The sequence below is a fragment of the Sprattus sprattus genome (genome assembly GCF_963457725.1).
Source record: "Sprattus sprattus genome assembly, chromosome: 2".
In the NCBI taxonomy this organism is placed as follows: domain Eukaryota; kingdom Metazoa; phylum Chordata; class Actinopteri; order Clupeiformes; family Clupeidae; genus Sprattus; species Sprattus sprattus.
This window is the reverse complement of record NC_137921.1, coordinates 38743879-38767213: the sequence shown is the minus strand read 5'-3', so window position 1 is coordinate 38767213 and position 23335 is coordinate 38743879. Positions and strand designations below refer to the sequence as shown.

The 23335-nt window shown below is 44.1% G+C and overlaps 2 protein-coding genes across 2 annotated transcripts in view; one reads left to right on the top strand and one right to left on the bottom strand.

Moving 5' to 3' along the window:
* Nucleotides 1-11750, top strand: part of abca4b (ATP-binding cassette, sub-family A (ABC1), member 4b) — a gene marked incomplete at both ends in the record, with an annotated part of 37243 nt that extends 25493 nt beyond the window's left edge. Inside the window, 7 exons of the mRNA XM_080832759.1 lie at nucleotides 69-175; nucleotides 9846-9987; nucleotides 10166-10300; nucleotides 10575-10678; nucleotides 10939-11031; nucleotides 11247-11496; nucleotides 11637-11750. Coding sequence (XP_080688885.1) covers nucleotides 69-175; nucleotides 9846-9987; nucleotides 10166-10300; nucleotides 10575-10678; nucleotides 10939-11031; nucleotides 11247-11496; nucleotides 11637-11750 — 945 coding nt within the window. The remainder of the gene's footprint in view (nucleotides 1-68; nucleotides 176-9845; nucleotides 9988-10165; nucleotides 10301-10574; nucleotides 10679-10938; nucleotides 11032-11246; nucleotides 11497-11636) is intronic.
* Nucleotides 11751-13082: 1332 nt separating this feature from the next.
* On the bottom strand, nucleotides 13083-20462 carry LOC308382351 (very-long-chain enoyl-CoA reductase-like; the record flags this gene model as incomplete). Its single annotated transcript, XM_080860071.1, has 12 exons — nucleotides 13083-13210; nucleotides 13375-13420; nucleotides 13542-13630; nucleotides 13809-13866; nucleotides 13967-14010; nucleotides 14117-14189; nucleotides 14491-14596; nucleotides 14718-14833; nucleotides 14919-15022; nucleotides 15491-15535; nucleotides 19897-19948; nucleotides 20298-20462. The coding sequence occupies 12 exons, from the start codon at nucleotides 20460-20462 to the stop codon at nucleotides 13083-13085; spliced, it is 1026 nt and encodes a 341-aa protein (XP_080716197.1).
* Between the last annotated feature and the right edge of the window lie 2873 nt (nucleotides 20463-23335).

Here is a 23335-nt window from a genome sequence, read left to right as displayed (position 1 = left end):
GATTTTGTTTATGTGAAGTGTTTAATGGTTTAAGGGTATTTGCTCAGCCTTGTTCTTCGTGCTCGTAGTGTTTCGGGTTGTTGGGAGTGAATGGCGCGGGGAAGACCACTACGTTTAAGATGCTGACGGGAGACACGGACGTGACCTCAGGAGACGCCTCTGTGGCAGATTACAGGTGAGGGCCCCCACTGAGGCCCAGCCCCAGCATTCACATTCACAGTTGGAGAATAACACATCTACAGTTGCAACACGTTCTCATTTCCAACTCGTCAAAAAGTGAAGCTTGGTCAGTGGCCCTATAGCGTCAATAAGTGACGCTGTAGCTACCTTCTAGCACACAGTTCACCGTACAACGTAGCTGTCAAGTCAGCAACAACACAGTCCGGGAGGACTGAATTAGGAAAATAAATATGCAACGTCCGTTTACACTTACACACATAAAAAAAACGCGAACAAGACGCAGTGAATGGGACTGAATTACGTCACTTCTTGTCGCTTGCACTGTACATCAAAACGTTTTTATGTACATATATATAATAATAGTAATTAAACATTACTGTTGACACTGGCCAGGGGCCTAACGCGGTATTAATCGCCGACATTATTTGAAGTGGCTGTAAAAGTATCTGAAATAAACATCTTCGCTTTTTCTTAACATCGATCATCTAGATGAAGTGTAATTACTAGTTCGGCTTTACTGAATGTTTGATGTAATCAGTAGATGTATGCTATTGCAACCCTATTTACAACCCTACTTTGCAAACTGGAAGAACTATAAACATGGTGCTGATTTGTATCAAGATGCATGGCGCGGTACAAGGGAATTGTATTTTATTTTTAAAAACTGTATATTTCCTAGAAGTTTAAATTGTAAATACTAAATTAAGAGTACACCGAGAGATGTAAAGGGGTGGGGAATACATCTGTGTGATCAGATTTTAGATATTCAATTGTTAAATTGGTGAAAATGTAATTTGAACATATTTGACAGTGCCCCCACTTGTGGACTATACCCATATGGGTATAGTCACTTAGGTGAAGTTAAGAGCTCTCTATAATAGTTGGTCCCATGTCTGTAGCTTGTTCTGTTGCTGAATGACAAGCCTTCCAACAGGCACTAAGGTCAAGGTTCAGAGGTCAATATCTCAGGGCAGGAGTCATTTGGAATCTTCACACTGCTTTATGTTACTCACCAGGTCAAGGCCTGTCCAAAAATGTCTTTAATTTTGTCCTACGACAAAGTAAAATTTTCACCTCTGTTTGGTGACAGTCTCTTTCAGGTGTACTGTAGCTTCTGAGACCCTTTGAGACTCCAGCCTGGATGAACTCAAGTCTTTCAATTTTTTGCTTATGTTTGGTAAAAATCTTCAAGGTATTAGATAGATGGATAGATAGATGGATACTTTATTGATCCCGAGGGAAAATAAGGTCATCCAGTAGCTTATACACTTAACTCACAAACATACATACATTAATCACAATAAAAACAATACACATAGGGAGAACATGTACACAGGGAGTGGGGTGTATACAGGTACAGGATAAATATATGGCCCTATATAACAGTGTGCATTAATTGTGACAGTGTTGAAAGTATTGGAGAGTGTTCATGTGCATGTGTGGATAGTGCAAATAAAGTACTGTGCTTGTGTGTGTGAGGATAGTGCAAAGTGATATGCATAGTAAAGTAAAAGTAAAGTCTGTCCGAGGGGCTAGTTTAGCCAGGATGGGCAGTGAGGATGGAATATAGTGAGGTGAGAAGAGGAGGGCAGACTGAGGTAGACTCATGCAGAGAAGTCCATCTCCCTCCCCCTCCCCTTCTGCGTGGCGTTGTAAAGCTGTATGGCCCTGGGGACAAAGGACTTCCTCAGCCTGTCCGATGAGCATGACAGTGACAGGAGTCTGCCATTGAAAATGCCATTGAAAATGCTCAGCAGCCTACTCAGGGTCCTTCTCTCCGCCACTGATGTTAGGCAGTCCAGTATTGATCTATATACAGGGTACCCGCGAGGTCTTAAAAACTTGAAAAAGTCTTACATTTAGTATTCATAATTTAAGGCCTTGAAAAGGTATTATATTTTGTCAACCGGTCTTAAATTTCGTCAACAGGTCTTAAATTTCCTTCATCAAGTCCACATTTGTTCATTGTTCGTTGTGACAACGAATCTTAGTACACCCAAACGTCGCATCCAAAATACCAGGCAACCTGTATATGACTCTGAACTGGCTGAGATGCTGACACGATATAGGCTAAAGGATAAAACAAGCTAACGTTAGCTATTCACTCGCTGCGCTAGCTAGCTAGACAGTTAACTAGGACACTGCCCTGTCAGGGACAGGGTAATGCTAGTTAATAAGCTTCTGCTATCACAGGCAACAGTGGAGCGGGGCTTTTGGGTGATTATAAAAATTGAAACGTCTAACATTTTTTTTCACGGCAATTTGGGTGACTTGATAATAATTTCATCAACACTTATTCTGGATTGACTCCACCAAACATCAAATCAGCAGCGATTATTTCCCAAACCCTCAGAAGCTGTTGCAATTGAGATTTTAACTTTACTTTCTGTTTGAAGATAAGGTAGCATAGTGTTGAGGAATGGGTTAGTTGAAATTGGACAACTTTAAATTAATATATGAGATTGAACAACATAAACCCCTATACAGATAAAATAAGTTAACAAGGATAGCAAAACCGATTGATAACGGCAGAAAGGCTTGCAGGACAGGACGTCAGATCACAGTGACACAGGTAGTTTTTTCCCCATTATATGTGAAGGCTGAGATATTCATAACACTTTATTCAGTCTTACTGGTGGTCCTTTTGTAATACCAACAGGTGCACTTCGTTGTTGCCTATGTACTGTTCTCACTACGTGTTTAGCATTACATCGCATAACGTAAGTTATGTCCATAACTATGGATCTATGAGACCGAACGATGACCGTCACCACGGTCTACACCATGAATGATACCTCTTCTCGTTACCTATCTCGAGACCATAATACCAAAAGGGTCATGTGAGTGACCGGGGCTGACCCCGCAGCATAAAGCACGTCCGGGGACACGCCCCCTTTCTCTTGCCTGGAACGCCTCAGCCTGCCCCGAGCGACAAGAGATGGTGACGGTCATCGTTCGGTCTCATAGATCCATAGTTATGGACATAACTTACGATCTATTTCGACCTCACTCAGACCGTCACCACGGTCTACACCATGGATGACTCATACCATCAAGGTCGCGAGGGACAAGGAACTACGCCTCTACAACCTCCTCGCCACAGAAAGCACCGCTTCGCTCAGTGGAGCTGGTGCTGCCACATTGACCCTATAAAAACGCGCAAAAGTGCAAGGTGCACTCCATGAGGCAGCTGCGCAGATTTCCGCTACGGAAACCCCTCTAAGAGCAGCCCAAGAGGTGGCCATACTTCTCGTCGAGTGTGCCACCAAGTTACCAGGAACAGGCAGACTTAGACTGCCATAGGCCTGTGCGATGGTGTCAACCACCCAGTGTGACAGGCGCTGCTTGGACACAGGATTGCCCCGTTTGGCGCCGCCATAACAGACAAACAGCTGTGAATGGGTGTGCCTCAGAGACTGCGTACGTGCCACATAGGTTCTTAGCGCCCTTATCGGGCACAGACTCCCCAAGTTCTCCCCAGGTAGGGCGGGTTCTGGGTGGAAAGAGCTGACCTCAATCACCTGATTCACCGTCTGCGAGTTCACGACTTTAGGGAGAAAGGATGGGTTCGGCCACAGTGACACCCCAGTGAAGTCGGCCTTCCACCGAAGACACGGCTCACTGACGGACAGAGCATGAAGCTCGCTGACCCTCTTAGCGGAACAAATCGCAAGGAGAAACACTGTTTTTTGTGTAAGAAACTTAAGGTCAGCCTGGTCTAGTGGCTCGTAGGGGGCCAGAGCCAGTGAGTGCAGCACAGTGGCCAGGTCCCATGATGGAGCTCTCAACGCCCTGCCTGGCCGCAGGCGGCGTGCCCCCTTGATAAATTGAGAGACCAGGGGATGTTTACCAACCGTCTGTCCATCGACCGGCTGGTGACCGGAAGAAATGGCTGCTGCATAAACTTTAACAGTACTGGACGCTCTTCCCAAGTCCAGAAGTGACTGAAGGAAGCCCAAAATGCTGTGCACGGAACACGTCACTGGGTCTACCTGTTTGATGTTACACCAGTCCAAGAATGCGCCCCACTTCTGGCTGTAGCAAACCTGCGTAGAGGGAGCCCTGGCACTCCTTAGGGTGTGCATAACTGCCTCCCCTAGCCCCTGCGGGAGGGGCTGAGGAGTGGCCACGCCCACAGCTGGAGAGGTGCTGGATTGGGGTGCCAGATCTGACCACCTGCCTGAGACAGGAGGTCTGCCCTGACTGGAAGGGGCCATGGCTGCCCCTGAACCAGACGGAGGAGAGCGGGGAACCACCATCTCCCTGGCCACTTGGGAGCTATCAGCAGGACCTTGTAATGGCCTGTGAGGACCTTGTGGAGGACATAGGGGATCAGGGGAAGAGGAGGGAAAGCATAAAGCTGGCACAGCGGCCAGTCTTGGGACAGAGCATCCTGGCCCAGAGGTGCCCATTGGTCCCTCATGGAGAACCACCTGTCGCAGTGAGTCGTCTCTGACGACGCAAACAGGTCGACCCGAGCTCTGCTGAACTGAGACCACAGTTGCGCTACCACACTCGGGTGCAGTCTCCACTCGCCCGGGAGAGGGCCAGTCCTGGACAGGAGGTCTGCCGCTCGGTTCTGCACCCCCGGAATGTACACTGCTCTCAGGGATGCCAGACGGGTAAAGGCCCACACCAGAAGTTTCCAGGCTACCTGGAGGCTGCGCAGGGACCTGGTGCCCCCTTGGTGATTTATGTGGTACACCGTGGAGGAGTTGTCCGATCTCACTAGGACATGTCTGCCCCGGATAAGGGGGAGAAGTTCCATGAGGGCAAGATGGGCTGCCCTCAGCTCCAGCACGTTTATGTGCTCGCCACTCCAGCGGGAATCCCATGTACCCCGCACTGTCCTGCCTTCCCAAACTGCACCCCAACCGGTTTGGGAAGCGTCTGTCGTCACAACCGCCCTGCGGGATGGGATGTTCCCCAGTGGGGCCCCATGACCTAGGAGGGCCATGTCTCTCCAAGGACGTAGTGCGTGCCTGAATGGCCTTGTGACCTTGAGTTTCACCCGCCGGTCTCGCAGGGGATGAAGGTTGAACGCATTCAACCACCTCTGCAACGGCCGAGCTCTGAGGAGGCCTAGTGGGACCACTGCAGCTGCCGCCGACATAGTACCCAGCAACCTCTGATACTCCACCAGCTCCAGACGTCTGCCAAGACGGAACCGGCTCACCAGCGCTAGGAGCTTGGACACCCTCTGTGGGGTTAGCGAGGCCCGCATTGTGACAGAGTTTAGTTGCAGTCCCACAAACGTTATGTTCTGTGTGGGACGGAGGTTGCTTTTCTCCAGGTTCACCCTGAACCCTAGGCTCTGTACATGCTGGATGACACTGTCTGTGTCTTTCAGGACTTGGGCGCGATCTGGGGCGCAGATTAACCAATCGTCCAAGTAAGGCAGGATCTTCACGCCTGATGCCTGGAGGGGGGACAAGGCTGCTGCCACCACCCTTGTAAAAACTCTTGGCGAGAGAGACAGGCCGAAGGGCAGAACCCTGAACTGGTAAGCCTGTCCACGGAAAGCAAACCTTAGGAAAGGTCTGTGGAGTGGGCAAATCGGCACGTGAAAGTACGCGTCCTTCAAGTCGAGGGACGTGAACCACTCCCCGTCTTCGACGGACATTAAAATTTGCTGTGTGGTCAGCATTTTGAATGGCAGCGCTTTTACGAACCTGTTTAGACGCCTTAGGTCTAGGATCGGGCGCAGACCTCCGTCCTTTTTCGGAACTATAAAATACTTGGAATAAAACCCAGCGCGCTGTCTGTCGGAGTTTACCCTCTCGACAGCTTCCTTCTCCAGAAGGGTTAAAATCTCTCCATTTAAAACTTCTGCCTGAACTGGGTCTTTGACCACGGTCATCAGAACACCAGAGAAGGGAGGGGGGCGCCGCCGAAATTGAATCCTGTAGCCGTTCGCCACTGTAGCCAGCACCCATTGGTCTGACACGCTCTCTACCCAGCTGCTCAGGCATAGCTGGGAAACGGCTAAGGCAGGCGGCTTCACACCGCTAGGAGGCTCTACCCCGAGAGCCTGCAGCCTTGGTGGGTTGCTGCTTCTGGGGTGATGCCCTGGGGAAAAAACGCTGCTGGTGTGCCGGCTGCCGCTGTGGGGGTCTTCCGCCCCTAGGGACGGCAGGCTCCACGAACTGTCCCCTGCCAGTGCCGCTAGCACGGGACTGAAAAGGTGTAGGGTAAGGGCCTCTGTGCCGGTATGACGTAGCGGCCGCCCTGCCAAAGGTCAGACGAACTGACTCTCTCGTTTGTCGTGACTGCTCAGCCGAGTCGAAGACACCCTGAGAGTCGGGATGGAACACTTTCCCCGGCATCACTGCCATCTTGATCAGGTCCTTCCTCACACTCTCTGGAAGGGAGGTCTGTGCCAGCCAGATCTGCCTGCGTGCCAACACCGCTGAGGACATGGCAGCGCCAATGTCCCTGGTGAGCTGGGAGTGGGTGATGAGCGCAGAATCCACCAGCGACATGGTGTCCTGATCCTCTGGATTAACAGTCTTCCTGATCGCTGCCAACAAGATGGCCAGCGCATTACCAGAGCGTGCCGCCCGTGCAGTCGCATTGTAGGAACGGCACACAAGGGTGTCCGTCTTATGGCACTCCCTGACTGGGCACCTGGGGTCAGCAGTCACCCGAGCTGGGCCAAGAGATGTCAGGGCCGCTATCTCCCGCTCGACTGGTGGCATGTCCGTCAGGCCTGAGCCTACCTCAAGCTGGTCTTTAGTCAACCTGCGACACCCAGGGTTAAACTGCGGTGGGGCCGTTGGATTATTCCATGACCTCTTAAGCATTTGCAAGTAATCCGGCGCCGCCGGGACAGAGATGACAGGCTGGGACTTGGAAATGCCAGCCCAGACCCCCTGGGCTGGAGCCTGGGCTTCAACCGGCGCACTCAGACCCACAACCCTTGCCGCAGAGAGGACCCTTGACAGGACATCTGTGGCTGAAAACTCGCCCTCTCCTGTGCTCTCATGAGTAGAGCCCGCACCCGCCAGCGAAGACGTGTGCCTCTCCTGCTCAGTCACTACACTAGTGTCAAGCAGAGATTCCTGTGCATACAAAGACAAAATGTCCTCTTGCTCAGCACTCTCACCCTGATATGAGGGCAACTCCTCGTGAGAGGGTTCACACAGAGCGACGGAGCCACTACCTGTGGTAACGTGCGCTTCCACCTTACCCAGCCTCTCTGAGAGGCCCTTTATGGCAGCCAAGATCTCAAGATGAGCTTGCTCCCAACATCCTCATTCACATGTGCTATCCCCAGGCAGATGGGGCATTCTCTATGGCCATCACGAGGGTCCATAGGTGCCGAGCAGGACCAGCAGGCATGGGAAGCCATCTCAAGGCTATGCTAAGAGCACACTGCAAGCAAGTGCCTTATCAAGGTAAGCAAGTAGGTAGACTTACCGAGTGCGAACACCCTGCTAATGCAACAGAACCCCACTAAACACCCACTGCACGCGGACGCACTGTTTGGGCCACCAAAACAGGAGGACTTATTGTGTGCGGACACACAGCCTAGACACGACACACCACGCCCAAATGGGTAGAAAACAAGACTAACTGTGCACGGATGCACTGCTTTGTGAAGCACTGTTTAGGGCTGAGAACAGAACACACTGCCTATGAAGACAACAAAAAAGGCCTACTGTGAATAATAATAATAATAATATTCCTGTTGAGACTAACAACCTGTATACTTACCGCAACTGACTGACAGGAGAATGGCTAACTGCTGGAAAAACAATACAATCTAGCTGTGTGCGGACACACTGCTCAGTTAGAAGAAAGCAACTACCGTCTCCCAGAGACTACTACATATAAACAAAATCAGCTTAAAATGAAAAATAAAGCTTCTTTACCCAGCAGTAGACTGGCGACAGTGAAGGCTGACCATGCGCGGACGCACTGCTTAATCAAACAAAAGAAACAGGCTCACCGAGTGGGCAAGATAATACGTTAGCAAACAGCAAGGTTTACTGTGCGCGAACGCACTGCTTAATTAACAAAGAAACAGGCTCACCGAGTGGGCACGATAATACGCTAGCAAACAGCAAGGCTTACTGTGCGCGAACGCACTGCCTAATTAACAAAGAAACAGGCTCACCGAGTGGGCACGATAATACGCTAGCAAACAGCAAGGCTTACTGTGCGCGAACGCACCGCTTAAACAAACGAAAAACGCAGGCTCTTAAGAAGTGTTGAGCACAACTACGGCCTAGCAAACAAAGTTTTACTGTGCACGAATACACTACTTACCGCACGAGGGAAGTCAACAAACAATTCCCACTGCCCAACTCTGACAATACAATAAGATACGGACTTACCACACAATCCACAGGGACACTAGGCGCCTGCCGCGAAGGAACGGATTGATCTATCGTGGAGTCCAAACAGCCAAGGGAAATTTCCTTAACACACTTACCGGTCCGAGATGAGGCGAGAAAGGCAAGAGAAAGGGGGCGTGTCCCCGGACGTGCTTTATGCTGCGGGGTCAGCCCCGGTCACTCACATGACCCTTTTGGTATTATGGTCTCGAGATAGGTAACGAGAAGAGGTATCATTCATGGTGTAGACCGTGGTGACGGTCTGAGTGAGGTCGAAATAGATCTATGTTTCTTGATAACAGCTGTTGCCATTTCCACGAGAGGAGCATTTGAAATGATGTCAAAGTAAAAGTCCAATACTAAACGGTGTTTGTTTCCATAGCAACAATACAAGTAATATACATTTAACAGCCTATTTTGCTACATTTTTGCTACCTCTTTTATTTGGCATGTTGGTGAGGTTATTATTTTAGAGGACCATTTCTCAATGGTTTTGTTATTTAATGAATGTTTGTTTATTAATAACTTATTTTTAACAAATAACTCAATTATAATTACAAAGAGGGAAATTCGCATCTCTATCACAACTTCCACTTGCTCCCGCAATTTAATTGCAACAAACACCTCAAAAACACAGCAACTTTTATGGAAAAGCTCCCGCTATAATAAGTTGGCTGAACTCATCATACTGGATGAACAGATTGCTGCCAAAGGCTGTAGGATCTGTTGTATTACAACCGCACACAGGTTCACCCACAGACGTATCCAGACACGCAATGCACACACACACATACACATGTACACAAACACACACTCACACGTCCACCCCTCACAGTTATTGTTTTAAATGGTTCTGTCTTATGATTACATTTTTTTATTTTATTCATATGCATATCAGGAAAGGTGCGATGTTGGTCTTAAATTTCATCTAAAGTGGTCTTGAAAAGGTCTTAAAAAGTCTTAAATTTGAGATGAAAAATCCTGGGGGTACCCTGTATATAGTAAAATCTAGTATCTATACATCTACAGTTGGAAAATTACACATCTACAGTTGGAGAGTTACACATCCACACATCTACAGTTGGAGAGTTACACATCCACACATCTACAGTTGGAGAGTTACACATCCACACATCTACAGTTGGAGAGTTACACATCCACACATCTACAGTTGGAGAGTTACACATCCACACATCTACAGTTGGAGAGTTACACATCCACACATCTACAGTTGGAGAGTTACACATCCACACATCTACAGTTTGAGAGTTACACATCCACATCACTCAGGAAAGCTAAAAGAAAATACATTGTTTCTTCCACCAGCATTCTCAGCAACATTCTGGATGTGCACCAGAACATGGGCTACTGCCCGCAGTTCGACGCCATTGATGATTTGCTGACGGGCCGAGAGCACCTTTTCCTGTACGCGCGATTGCGAGGCGTACCTGAGGGCGAGATCAACAGGGTGAGTGCTACCATGGCTAATATGCAGTGATTGCCTCAATACCTCGAAAACAGATAGCGACGTGTGTGGAGACCACTATCAGTATGATAGACACAACTGTGACTGTGTGTCTGTAGGCGGTTAAATACAGAACATTGGAGTGCGGCTGTGTATTTAATATGTCTGTGTGTGCTTGCAGGTGGCAGAGTGGGGTATCCAGAAACTGGGTCTGTCAGAGTATGCGGAACGATGTGCCGGCACCTACAGCGGTGGCAATAAGCGGAAGCTTTCCACAGCCATCGCCATGATCGGCTGTCCATCCCTGGTGCTACTGGTGCGTCCAGCTGCCCCCTACTCCCCTCTACTGCTCCTCTACGTGTATCTTTAATGGCAATGTTAATGTCTGTGTCTGCAATGCCTAATCAATATGATGTACTTTCTCCGTCTGGCATCTCAGAAAAACCTATGACTGGCTTTTAATGGGTAGCTGCTTTTCAGAAAGTTGAACGATGAAAGATCAGTCCGTATGTGTAATTGACGTGTTTGAGTAAGGTATGTTGGGTAATTTTTTGCATTAGTCATTTATTTCCGGAACCTCTTTTCACCAGGATGAGCCTACGACCGGAATGGACCCCCACTCACGGCGCTTCTTGTGGACGGCCATTCTGAGCGTGATCAGGGACGGTCGAGCAGTGGTCCTCACCTCCCACAGGTGGGCACTGGCATTTAACCTTTCCCCGCCCCCGCCTCTCTTCCCCCATCCTCCCTGTCCTCCTACTTCTTCAGGAGGGCTCTGACAGAACTAGTGTGTAGTGTTTTGCGGTTCTCGAGTAATTCTAGTGAATTTCTGCTGGCATCCACACTGCCTCTATGTTATTTCTGCTCATCTTTAATTTGTTCTCTCTCTCTCTCTCTCTCTCTCTCTGTCTCTCTCCCTTGTCTCCTTTTCATTCCCTCCCTCTATCTCTGCAGCATGGAGGAGTGTGAGGCCCTCTGCACGCGCCTGGCCATCATGGTCAACGGCACGTTCAAGTGCCTCGGCAGCATCCAGCACCTCAAGTACAAGTGAGTCTGCTTTGTGTATCCACCTATTCCAGCACTTCTGCCCTAGAGACCCTCCCATGTGTCCCTAAACTACAGGAGGAAGTGCATCTTTATTCTATCCTAGAGGTCTGCTTTTTTCAGGCCGTGCATTCATCTCTGAAAAGAAAAAAAGCACATTTATTTTAGGCTGTTTTGGTCGAGAGAGCGGTACATTATGTGTGTGTGTCTGTCTGCAGGTTTGGTGACGGATACGTCGTCACGTTGAAAGTCCGGGCGGCTAAGCCGGGTGTTCCACCGGAACTGGCCCCAGCGGAGGCCTTCATCGAGAGCAGCTTCCCCGGCTGCGTGCAGCGAGAGAAACACTACAACACGCTGCAGTACCAGATCACCTCCTCCTCGCTGGCTCGCATCTTCCAGCTCGTGCTCTCCAACAAGGAGCGGCTCCACATAGAGGACTATTCCGTGTCCCAGACCACCCTGGACCAGGTACAGCAGCATACACTCTCAGCACAGTCCCACACACGGCAGGGGAAAAAATGAGAAAATCATTTCACAGGCTCAGAATATTAATGATCCATTTGATTTAATTTCCACTTGTATGTGTGCTAACTCTTCTGTCTCTGCAGGTGTTTGTGAACTTCGCCAAACAGCAAGCTGGTGAGGATGACGACCAGCGCCCCCCTCCGCCGCGCAAGACGAAGAAAATTGCCCCGCTAAAAAATTTCGGGAGGAGGAAATAAATAGATCCAAGTTAAAGGAACCCCTGCAAAGAAACAGAGGGAAACTTGGGGGAAATGTACCCGATGCGGATAATGAACATTGTTATGGATCTGATGGAATCCCCTTAAGTCAAGTGTGATCTCAGAACATGACACTAGACGGTGATTACCTCTACATTTCCAATGTCATCCGAGTATTCAGTGACTTTTTTTGCACATGAATGTTGATAAGTGAAAATGAGTCACCATGCAAGAATGCTAATTATAATGTAGTTCCTCACTTTGACCTCATATAAGAGAACATTTTATCATCATAGTCTGTGATCGGTTTTTACGAGATGAAGAGGGAGATTTGTGCTTTTTATCTCTCTATCAAATGACAAATGCTCTGTAGCAGTCTAGCTGTATCCAGCCGTGCTGCATCACTGACCTGAACTCACTGTGCCACAGGGATATAGACAAATATACCCAAACATTATGATGTCTCTTATCAAAGTTATGCTCCACGGAAAACAATTCCAGGGAAAATGTACCGGTAAAGTTAACAGAACATTTCATAGACAATATTGTATTGTATAATAATGTAAAAATTAGTACACACAATTCTTGTATGTGTATTTGTAAATAGTATTGTCTCTTTCTAAAGGAGTTCAGTATATTTTCTTTATGATTTAATGGCACACTATGTCACATCTGTTATGTTAAAACATGGCCAAAAGGAACAGTATCTCACTACCGGTGAATAAGAACATTAATTAAACTATATGAGCAGTGAACGACACGATATTGTAGCATGAGCAGTGAATGACACGATATTGTAGCATAATATAATTTTATTATACAGTATTACGTGTATATCCTTCCCAGTCTCTATCTTCAGAAGGATTGTAGGAATTCTACTACAAAAGCAGGAAAAAGTCAATGTGCACTCCCTAGCATGTACAGCGATGTAAATACATTCTGTCTGGGTTGGCACTTTGCAGCATATGCAGCTACAAATAGATCATGTCCGAGTGTGCACTTCCCAACATGTACAAGTGCTCTCTAAAGTCTGGAAAGCTACTCTTCAAAACTGACAAGTCAACAGCATTTCATACAAAAGAAAATGATTGCTTGCGAACTAGGTTTAGCCTAGTGACTGTAACATGTCTTGTGTGATTTGTCATACATGAAATGAATAAAGGATTTAATTATTAAATGACAAAAAAACTAGGCTCTGGCATTTGTTACAAATGTGTTTTTTTTTGTGTGACATTGACAGTATTGAAAGTGGTACTGTGATGATTTAATCATAATTCCCATTAGATTCCCAATCCCAATCCCAATCACATTCCCATGAGCAGCCAGTGTCCATTAGAGCACCAGGGGAATGATGGCCGTGCGCAGCTCAGGGTAGTCTGGGAACTGCTGGACGTAGGTCCTATGCTTCACTCCGGCCCAGATTATCATTTGCACAAACCCCAGGAATGACGCCACCGCGGCTAAACACAGGAAAAAGGTAAAAAGTTGAGTTAGGCACAGAGTCAGAGTCCAGTTTCCAAGTGTTCATGTACAGGAAAAGGGTTAGGGGGTACTATAAAAAGCAGACTCTATGGATGGGGTTAGAGGGAAGTATGGTTTCAAACGGTACCATTTGGTGTCATACCTGGCAAACACTGGGTCATGAGAGCAAAACTGACACATGCGCCCACCTGAGGGAAAAAAGGTTTTCACCCACAGGAAAGAAAAATACTGATATACCTGATATAGTTCAAATTGTTAATGATAATGTGTGTGACATGTCTTGTCTAATAGGAGGAAATAGACATTCACCTCATAAGTGTAGTTTGGGCACGACACAAAGAAGAATAGCCAAGTGAAGGGGTTTTCTGTGGGGTAAGGAATCTCAGTTGGCCTGGACTCTGCCAACACATCAACACACATATGCATTTGTATCTGTGACTGAAGGAGTAACTGAGTCTGATGGTGACACATGCTGATTCAATCGGGCCAGTAATGTTACACTCAACAGCCGACAAAGATTAATTGACAAAACGCTTATTTGAGAAATGCAGGCTAGGCGATGGCATGTGAACCTACTGTTACATTTGATCTTGTTCAGTACCAGGTGTGTGGAGAAATTTCCAATCTCACAGACCTGCCCACACAAACAGCACATACATGAATTAAAAAAGAGCAAGGTGCTGTTGCTGTGTTTAACATGTTATGAAAATGAAATGTCCAGATGTATGGTTTACCAGAAACACAGCCAGAGCACATATCACCTGCAGGTACCCGTATGCTGTGGATAGCATACAGGTGGCAGATATTATTGTTTATAGTTTGTTGCTGCTGCTAAGTAACATAAATGTTTAATTTACAGTTTATTCCTACTAATGCCTACTCACATGGGGTCGTATAGAGAGGATGGTTAATGTAGTAGGCTTGCCACGCTGTCAGTCCACAATAATACAGACAGTTCTGCAAAGACAAAATACATTATATATTTGTTAGAACTGGTACTGTAATAGATGAACTACTGTACTCTGTGCGCCATTCCAACTTCGTTTTTTACATGGTTGCGTCTTTGTTGATGTGTATGGATTGTATAGATAACACATATGTTTTCTATTGCAACTCAACCATTGCTGAAAAACATATACAGTACATGGTTAACACCTTTGTATTTGTTCTGTTGTTTAGACTGAACCTACTGGATATTACCTAAACACAATTAAGGCAATTGTGTGCATTTTATATTCAGCGTGTATGAGTACTGCACCAGTGTCATATTTTGCAAGGGCATGGTCCCCTGAGAGAAATGGTGCAGAAATATAGTCTCCAGCAGCTTCTTGGTGTAGTGGAAGGAGTGACATATACAAGCTAGCCTGTAAGACAATACAAAAAGAGGTCTGTTGTCAAAATGAGGTTAAAACTTTGATAAAACTGTCCAAAACAAGGTGAAGTCACGTGCCCTGACATTCATGCCGTTCCCTAATGCAGACATACTTCACCACATTGTGTGGACTGGAGGTGTAGTTGTTCTCCCAGCTGTAAATGTACGGCAGGCGTAAGTAGAAGAGTAGATAGATGAGCAGCGGCCCGACACACTCAGACAGGAACACCTGTCCAGCAGGATGAAGAAGAGTGCTGTTCAGGCCTGAACCTGGAACCCACTGAGGGACTGTGGGGTCATAACGATTATCTTACCATTGCCCAGCCCAGCTGAGGCCCCAGATCCTGGAAAAACATAGTGGCAGTTGTTCCCACCGGCAGATCCTCCAAAATCTCATGATCTTGGAGGGCTTTTCCCTCTGAAATGACAAAATAAAAATCAGAATCCGGCCCCCTCCCTTCCCCACCAACAATTCGTACACATGCTCTGCTTTGCAGGACATACACTCTCTACTACGGAGTGGTTCTGATATCTTTGAAGCTGCAAAATATAATTGTAGCTACTAAGATGTTGTCATGACTCCCATAAGATACAATTAAACTGTATTATCACTGTTATACTAACACACATGTTAACATTTTACAATATTATGGGATACAGTATGTAAAACAAATATGTACGTCAACCACTCTGACCACTGATCTGGACTGAACTGGTCACTGGACTAGTCCATTTACTAATCACTGGACCTGTCACTGGACAGATTACTGGACAGATTACTGGACAGATTACTGGACAGATCACTGGACTGGTCACTGGACAGTGTACACATCCATTGTGTCCCTGTTTGTCTCAAGCCGAACTTCCATTCAAGGCATTCACTCACCTGGATGAAGCTTCAGAGCCTGTCTGGATGGGTACCACCTGGGGTCTACAACAACACACATTTACACAATATATAAGCTCAATAAAGTAGTACTCCAGTCCTCCAACCCAACAGACCAGAGAGAATTAAATACTTTTTGCTAAAATATGGGTACAAAGCGTGTGCGTCAGGAGTGTAATACTCATTTAATAATTGTAGTCTTACATGATGAAATTAAAATATAATCAACATTTAACACAGAGGACACTTCTCCATCTCACAATGCCTGATAGTAATTACAGTGCATGAAATGCCCTGTATTGTTATTCCTAGGCATTTTATTCTTATTATTATTACAGTGCATGAAATGCCCTGTATTGTTATTCCTAGGCTTCTTCTTCTTCTTCTTCTTATTACAGTGCATGAAATGCCCTGTATTGTTATTCCTAGGCTTCTTCTTCTTCTTCTTCTTATTACAGTGCATGAAATGCCCTGTATTGTTATTCCTAGGCTTCTTCTTCTTCTTCTTCTTCTTCTTATTCTTGTTACCTTTTTCTGCGATTAATTCAGCCCGAACCGCTTAACGTAGAAACTTCATTCAAACTTTGTCGCGTAGGTCTTGTAAAGGACACTTATGCTATGTATTTTTCACTTTTCTAAACTTTATACTTTTTAAGTTATTAAATAAAAACGGATCTAAATTTTCCCATTGACTTCCATTGGGCCATTATGACATCATAATAGGGTAATTAAACTGGCTTGCACCTGTGCTTCACTGACACCTGCGGCAAGCCTCCAAGGGTCCTCTTCTCTCTGTACCTCTCCATTCAACTGTATAACTAGGAATATTAATAGACACCTTCCATACTCTACTTTTTTTTCTCTCTATCACTCTCACTCTACTTTCTCTCACACTCCATCTCTCTGCTTCACTCTTTTTTTCTCCTTCTTTCAATATTTTCACTCTCTCTTTACTGTCTTTATCCAGAGCCACTCTTGTTCACTCTTCTTTCCTTACTTTGTTTCTTCCTCTCTTCTTTCCTTTCTTCTTTCCTTCTTTCTACTCTTCTTTACTTTCTTCTTTCCTTCTTCCACTCTTCTTTCCTTTCTTCTTCCCTTCTTCCACTCTTCTTACCTTTTTCTTTTCTTCTTTCCTTCTTTCACTCTTCTTTCTTTTCTTCTTATCTTCTTTGGCTCTTCTTCCCTTCTTCCACTTTTCTTTCCTTCTTCCACTCTTCTTTCCTTCTTCCACTCTAATTTCCTTTCTTCACTCTTCTTTCCTTTCTTCTTCCCTTCTTCCACTCTTCTTTCTTTCTTCCACTCTTCTTTCCTTTCTTCACTCTTCTTTCCTTTCTTCTTTCCTTCTTCAACTATTCTTTCCTTCTTTTACTGTTCTTTCCTTTCTTCTTTCCTTCTTTCACTTTTCTTTTATTCGTTCTTTCTTAACTTTTGCATTTCATGCACTGGTATTTCCTTCAGGAAATGCATTTTCTAGTTCTTATTCTTGTTACCTTTTTCTGCGATTAATTCAGCCCGAACCGCTTAACGTAGAAACTTCATTCAAACTTTGTCGTCTTGTAAAGGACACTTATGCTATGTATTTTTCACTTTTCTAAACTTTATACTTTTTAAGATATTAAATAAAAACGAATCTAAATTTTCCCATTGACTTACATTGGGCCATTATGACATCATAATAGGGTCTTTAAACTGGCTTGCACCTGTGCTTCACTGACAGCTGCGCCAAATCAAAGGAACCTCTTCTCTGTCCATCTCAATTTAACTGTAACTAGGAACATTAAGACACCTTCCATTCTCTACTTTTTTTTCTCTCCATCTCTCCATCTTTCTATCCCTCTCAGTCTACTTTCTCTCACACTTAATCTCTCTTCTTCACTCCATTTTTATCTCCTTTTTTCAATATTTTCACTCTTTTTCTCTTCCACTCTTCTTTCCTTCTTCCACTCTTCTTTCCTTTCTTCTTTCCTTCTTCCATTCTTCTATCCTTCTTTCACTTTTCTTTCCTTTCTTCACTCTCCTTTCTTCTTTCCTTCTTTCACTCTTCTTTCCTTTCTTCTTTCCTTCTTCAACTACTATTTCCTTCTTTCACTCTTCTTTCCTTTCTTCACTCTTCTTTCTTTTCTTCTTCCACTCTTCTTTCCTTTCTTCACTCTTCTTTCTTTTCTTCTTTCCTTCTTTCACTCTTCTTTCCTTCATCCTCTCTTCTCTCCTTTCTTCACTCTTCTTTCCTTTCTTCTTTCCTTCTTTCACTCTTCTTTCCTTTCTTCACTCTTCTTTCTTTTCTTCTTCCACTCTTCTTTCATTTCTTCACTCTTCTTTCTTTTCTTCTTTCCTTCTTTCACTCTTCTTTCCTTCATCCTCTCTTCTCTCCTTTCTTCACTCTTCTTTCCTTTCTTCTTTCCTTCTTCCACTCTTCTTTCCTTTCTTATTTCCTTCTTTCACTCTTCTTTCTTTTCTTCTTCCTTTCCTAACTTTTGCATTTCATGCACTGGTATTTCCTTCAGGAAATGCATTTTCTAGTTACAGTGCATGAAATGCCCTGTATTGTTATTCCTAGGCATTTTCTTCTTCTTCTTCTTCTTACCTTTTTCTGCGATTAATTCAGCTCGAACCGCTTAACGTAGAAACTTCATTCAAACTTTGTCGCGTAGGTCTTGTAAAGGACACTTATGCTATGTATTTTTCACTTTTCTAAACTTTATACTTTTTAAGTTATTAAAGAAAAACTAATCTAAATGTTCCCATTGACTTACATTGGGCCATTATGACATCATAATAGGGTAATTAAACTGGCTTGCACCTGTGCTTCACTGGCACCTGCGGCAATCCTCCAAGGGTCCTCTTCTCTCTGTACCTCTCCATTCAACTGTATAACTAGGAATATTAATAGACACCTTCCATGCTCTACTTTTTTTTCTCTCTATCACTCTCACTCTACTTTCTCTCACACTCCATCTCTCTGCTTCACTCTTTTTTTCTCCTTCTTTCAATATTTTCACTCTCTCTTTACTGTCTTTATCCAGAGCCACTCTTGTTCACTCTTCTTTCCTTACTTTGTTTCTTCCTCTCTTCTTTCCTTTCTTCTTTCCTTCTTTCTACTCTTCTTTACTTTCTTCTTTCCTTCTTCCACTCTTCTTTCCTTTCTTCTTCCCTTCTTCCACTCTTCTTACCTTTTTCTTTTCTTCTTTCCTTCTCTCACTCTTCTTTCTTTTCTTCTTATCTTCTTCGGCTTTTCTTCCCTTCTTCCACTCTTCTTTCCTTCTTCCACTCTTCTTTCCTTCTTCCACTCTAATTTCCTTTCTTCACTCTTCTTTCCTTTCTTCTTCCCTTCTTCCACTCTTCTTTCTTTCTTCCACTCTTCTTTCCTTTCTTCACTCTTCTTTCCTTTCTTCTTTCCTTCTTCAACTCTTCTTTCCTTCTTTTACTGTTCTTTCCTTTCTTCCTTCCTTCTTTCACTTTTCTTTTATTCGTTCTTTCTTAACTTTTGCATTTCATGCACTGGTATTTCCTTTAGGAAATGCATTTTCTAGTTATTCTTCTTACCTTTTTCTGCGATTAATTCAGCACGAACCGTTTAACGTAGAAACTTCATTCAAACTTTGTCGCGTAGGTCTTGTAAAGGACACTTATGCTATGTATTTTTCACTTTTCTAAACTTTATACTTTTTAAGATATTAAATAAAAACGAATCTAAATTTTCCCATTGGGCCATTATGACATCATAATAGGGTCTTTAAACTGGCTTGCACCTGTGCTCCACTGACACCTGCGCCAAATCCAAGGAACCTTTTCTCTGTCCCTCTCAATTTAACTGTAACTAGGAACATTAAGACACCTTCCATTCTCTACTTTTTTCTCTCTCCATCTCTCCATCTTTCTCTCTATCCCTCTCAGTCTACTTTCTCTCACACTCAATCTCTCTTCTTCACTCCATTTTTATCTCCTTTTTTCAATATTTTCACTCTCTTTTTCTCTTTCACTCTTGTTCACTCTTCTTTCCTTCTTCCACTCTTCTTTCCTTCTTTCACTTTTCTTTCCTTTCTTCACTCTCCTTTCTTCTTTCCTTCTTTCACTCTTCTTTCCTTTCTTCTTTCCTTCTTCAACTATGATTTCCTTCTTTCACTCTTCTTTCTTTTCTTCTTCCACTCTTCTTTCCTTTCCTCACTCTTCTTTCTTTTCTTCTTTCCTTCTTTCACTCTTCTTTCCTTCTTCCTCTCTTCTCTCCTTTCTTTACTCTTCTTTCCTTTCTTCTTTCCTTCTTTCACTCTTCTTTCTTATCTTCTTCCTTTCCTAACTTTTGCATTTCATGCACTGGTATTTCCTTCAGGAAATGCATTTTCTAGTTAATATTTACAATGAAAACTTCTGAAATAGAAATATTGGAAGAACATATCAATGGTACATACAGTTCTTGTGAATGAGGTTCTTGATTTCTGCAACAGTGACAGAGGGCTCAACCTGACAGAGAGATGATGAATAACATGTCATGTTTCTCAAACCAAAGCTGCAAGGACATAAACAATATGAGCAACGTGCTCAGACTAACGCACAGATGCATTAATTTTGTAAGCAAATATTGCCTTCTGGGAACTTTCAATCTTTTTCCAAATTTAGAATTATTTTTCACACATACTTATACTTACATAAGTACTTCCATAAGTTAAAGGTGGTATAACATAAGCAATAATCCACTGCTGAGACTAAACAACAGAAACTAGAATACAATTATTTTTCCCCCCTCTAAATAAACCTGGTGGGTGCCTGACCTCCAGGCAAGCAATATCTATTAAGGAATGTCTGATGTTACCTTGTCCAGGAAACACAACGGCCCCCTTGTCCTGGCATCCTGAATCTCCACCTGGTAGAAAACATAATTTTTATCCGTTGTGGTCCTAACCTTGAGGCCATGCTTGCACCTGGCCTTGATGAACTGAGCGACTGTAAAGAGATCTCGGAGTTCGAAAGATGCCATGCTTCAGGGCAGTGAGTTGCAGAGCCCTGGCGGTGCCGCAGGGGGCTTGCTATGGGGCGGTAAGCAGAGCAGCCCACAGGCGTTGCTCTGGTATGGGGCTGGCATTCACATGATGAGCTCACCAGTGGATCGTCTTCGGCAGTGGGGTGTTATAATGTTATTTGATTTCAGCTACTTTGCATGAAACTTTGTGTCTATTTTTAGTTATGTGCATATCAGCCAGAGAGGGGTTATAGAAGTGGATCACCAAGACCCAATAACTGCTAAGAGGAAGACCTAGAGCAGTGATAAGCTTTTGGGGACACCTGGGGGCCAATAACAAAGTCTTTGCATGGTTTCCACTTAATTCCACTTCCACAAAATCACCAAGGCTGTTAACAGCTGTGATGCATTTGACCTCCGACTGGCAGTATCATGTTTTCTCATTAGTCTGTATTACAGTTCAAAGGGTCTCTCAACTCTGGCACTGACAAACAGCTAGTGAGCGCAGTTTCACACTCACAAATACATCATTTGTACACATAACACCCTGCATGCATACTCATACACTTACATTTATGCAAACAGACCACATACACCAAATGTACACACACATGCACACACACACCCTACACACAACACACATTCCAGCATTTGCATAGATGTGCATACTCCACACTCAAACACACATAAACAGACAAATAATGACATGAACATTTCAACAAACAAAAAAACTGTCTCAGAGAGATTTAGTATATGGATGTCAACTCTAAATATATCATTGCTAATGTAACATTCTTGGATGAACTCTTGTAACTGAATCACTCTCATTGGCTCTCATTTCTATTTGACATCTGCTTCAAGGAGAGGTCAAAGACATATGAAGGGGGGCAAAAGGCCAAGATGACAAGCATTCTTCACCCCAGTCCCATAAAGATGTCTACTTCTCACACACAACTCTGGAGGAGTTACTGATGCATCCGCATGCCTCAGTCAACTTTTACTTATGTGCAACTAGACGTGTCAGTGCAGTGTAATGACCATGGAAGCAATACACATATTGACATAAATACAAATCACTGAAAATGGCCTCCAAGTAAAAGGCTAGACAGACCTGAGCATGCAAACTGTAAACTGAAATTCGAAAATTCAATCTTTCTGATCTATTTTAGAGGTAAAACAGAAGGATTCTGTCTTTAGGTAAGACAATATGTAAAAAATCCTTCTGTCATCCTTTACTTGTAGCTTTCATGCATGTGTCAGTCTTACCTCAAAGAAAGCTGCTCTGCTCAAGGCTCTGGTGCAGTTTGACCAACCGTCCAATTTCTGTAACTCCAGCATGATCGCACCCTCCCAGACACTTGAAATGGCTGAGAAACTGATGGTTGTTTTACAACAGAATGAATCACCTTCTCCTCCAGAAACACATACACACACACACACACACACACACACACACACACACACACACACACACACATTCACACTGTTTTGCTGTTTGAAATGTTTAGCTGACTCCTGGGGTCTTCTTCACTACTAATTAGTGGGATGTCCATCAAAACTGCAACGAATGTGCTGTGATGTTACTTTTACTCACAGTCATTGAAGTCAGTAAATGGAGGTCCACACAGCCAACCCCTTTTTGAATATACTGTAAATGTACTGTAGTTAGTGCTGAACCTGGCCACTGGGGTGCACTACAACGCAAAAATGGTTTCCTGAACCCTGGGGTGGGTGATTTGAATTATAGTTATGCTAAAGAGGGCAAATATTACATCTGTCTACATTTATCCTTTTACTTATGTTCGAATCTAATTATAATTTTTCTGGTTGAATATATTTGAATAAAATGTTACATACAGGACAAAGGAACAAGTCAACAAAATCAAAATAACAAAGAATTTACACATCACATCAATGACAATGTTACATCAACTATTGCACACGTCATGACATCATATTGACATGGTTATGCCAAAGATGCTACTGAAATGGTACCAGAATGTCTTCTGGATTTATTCTTGTTTTTCTCGATTGCTATATTGAAACTGGGAACAGCTTGACCTTCATCATCACCTTCTTAGCACAGCAGAAGTCTTGTCTTGTAAAATAGTCTAAGAAATGAGTTCAATCAGTGTTTTCAAGCACTGTTAATGACTTAAGAATATATGAATCATCAAGGCCTTGTATTAATATATTCCTTGTATGAATCATGTGCTTATGAAAGCAGGAACATGGCTTTTCTATGTGTGTGTGTGTGTAACTAAGATAATTAGGTGCCACTTAGTCTGCACCCAAGAGCATGTTTAGACCAGAGGTGATAAGAAGGGTCGAACTGTGCTTCTTCCAATCTTGTGCAAAACTTCCATCCGTGGCTCGGACGTCAGAAATCCACCACGTGGTTTTCCCTTGCTGAAAGATTAACTTCTGTCTATATAAACCTTGTGCGATGTGTTTATCATTGCTTCACTTTCAGCCTTATGCTGGGAGGGGAGCCCGATTGCAATTGTTGTTGTTGTTTGTCTAATAAATATACTTACTGTACATGCATCTCCGGAGTCCTGAGGTAACTAGGGTGAATTTTCACCTAACAATCAGGTCTCACAGAGAGACCCAACATTCTATTGGACTATTCACATCTGATCTGATTATTACAAGTCTCTATTGCACATGTGTGAAACTCTTTTGCACAATTCTTCATCAGCAATCAGTCCTTATCCATCTATAAAAGATGGCGCCTCTGTGCTGTTATTTGCAGACATTGATCGAAGAGGCTAAAGCCACATAATGAGAGTAAGAGGCCATGGTCATATTAGTATTTCTGATTAGAGAAATTCTATTTTTCAGTGAAGAAAGAATGCAGTACAAAAGCTTTACCCTTCAGGATGAAACAA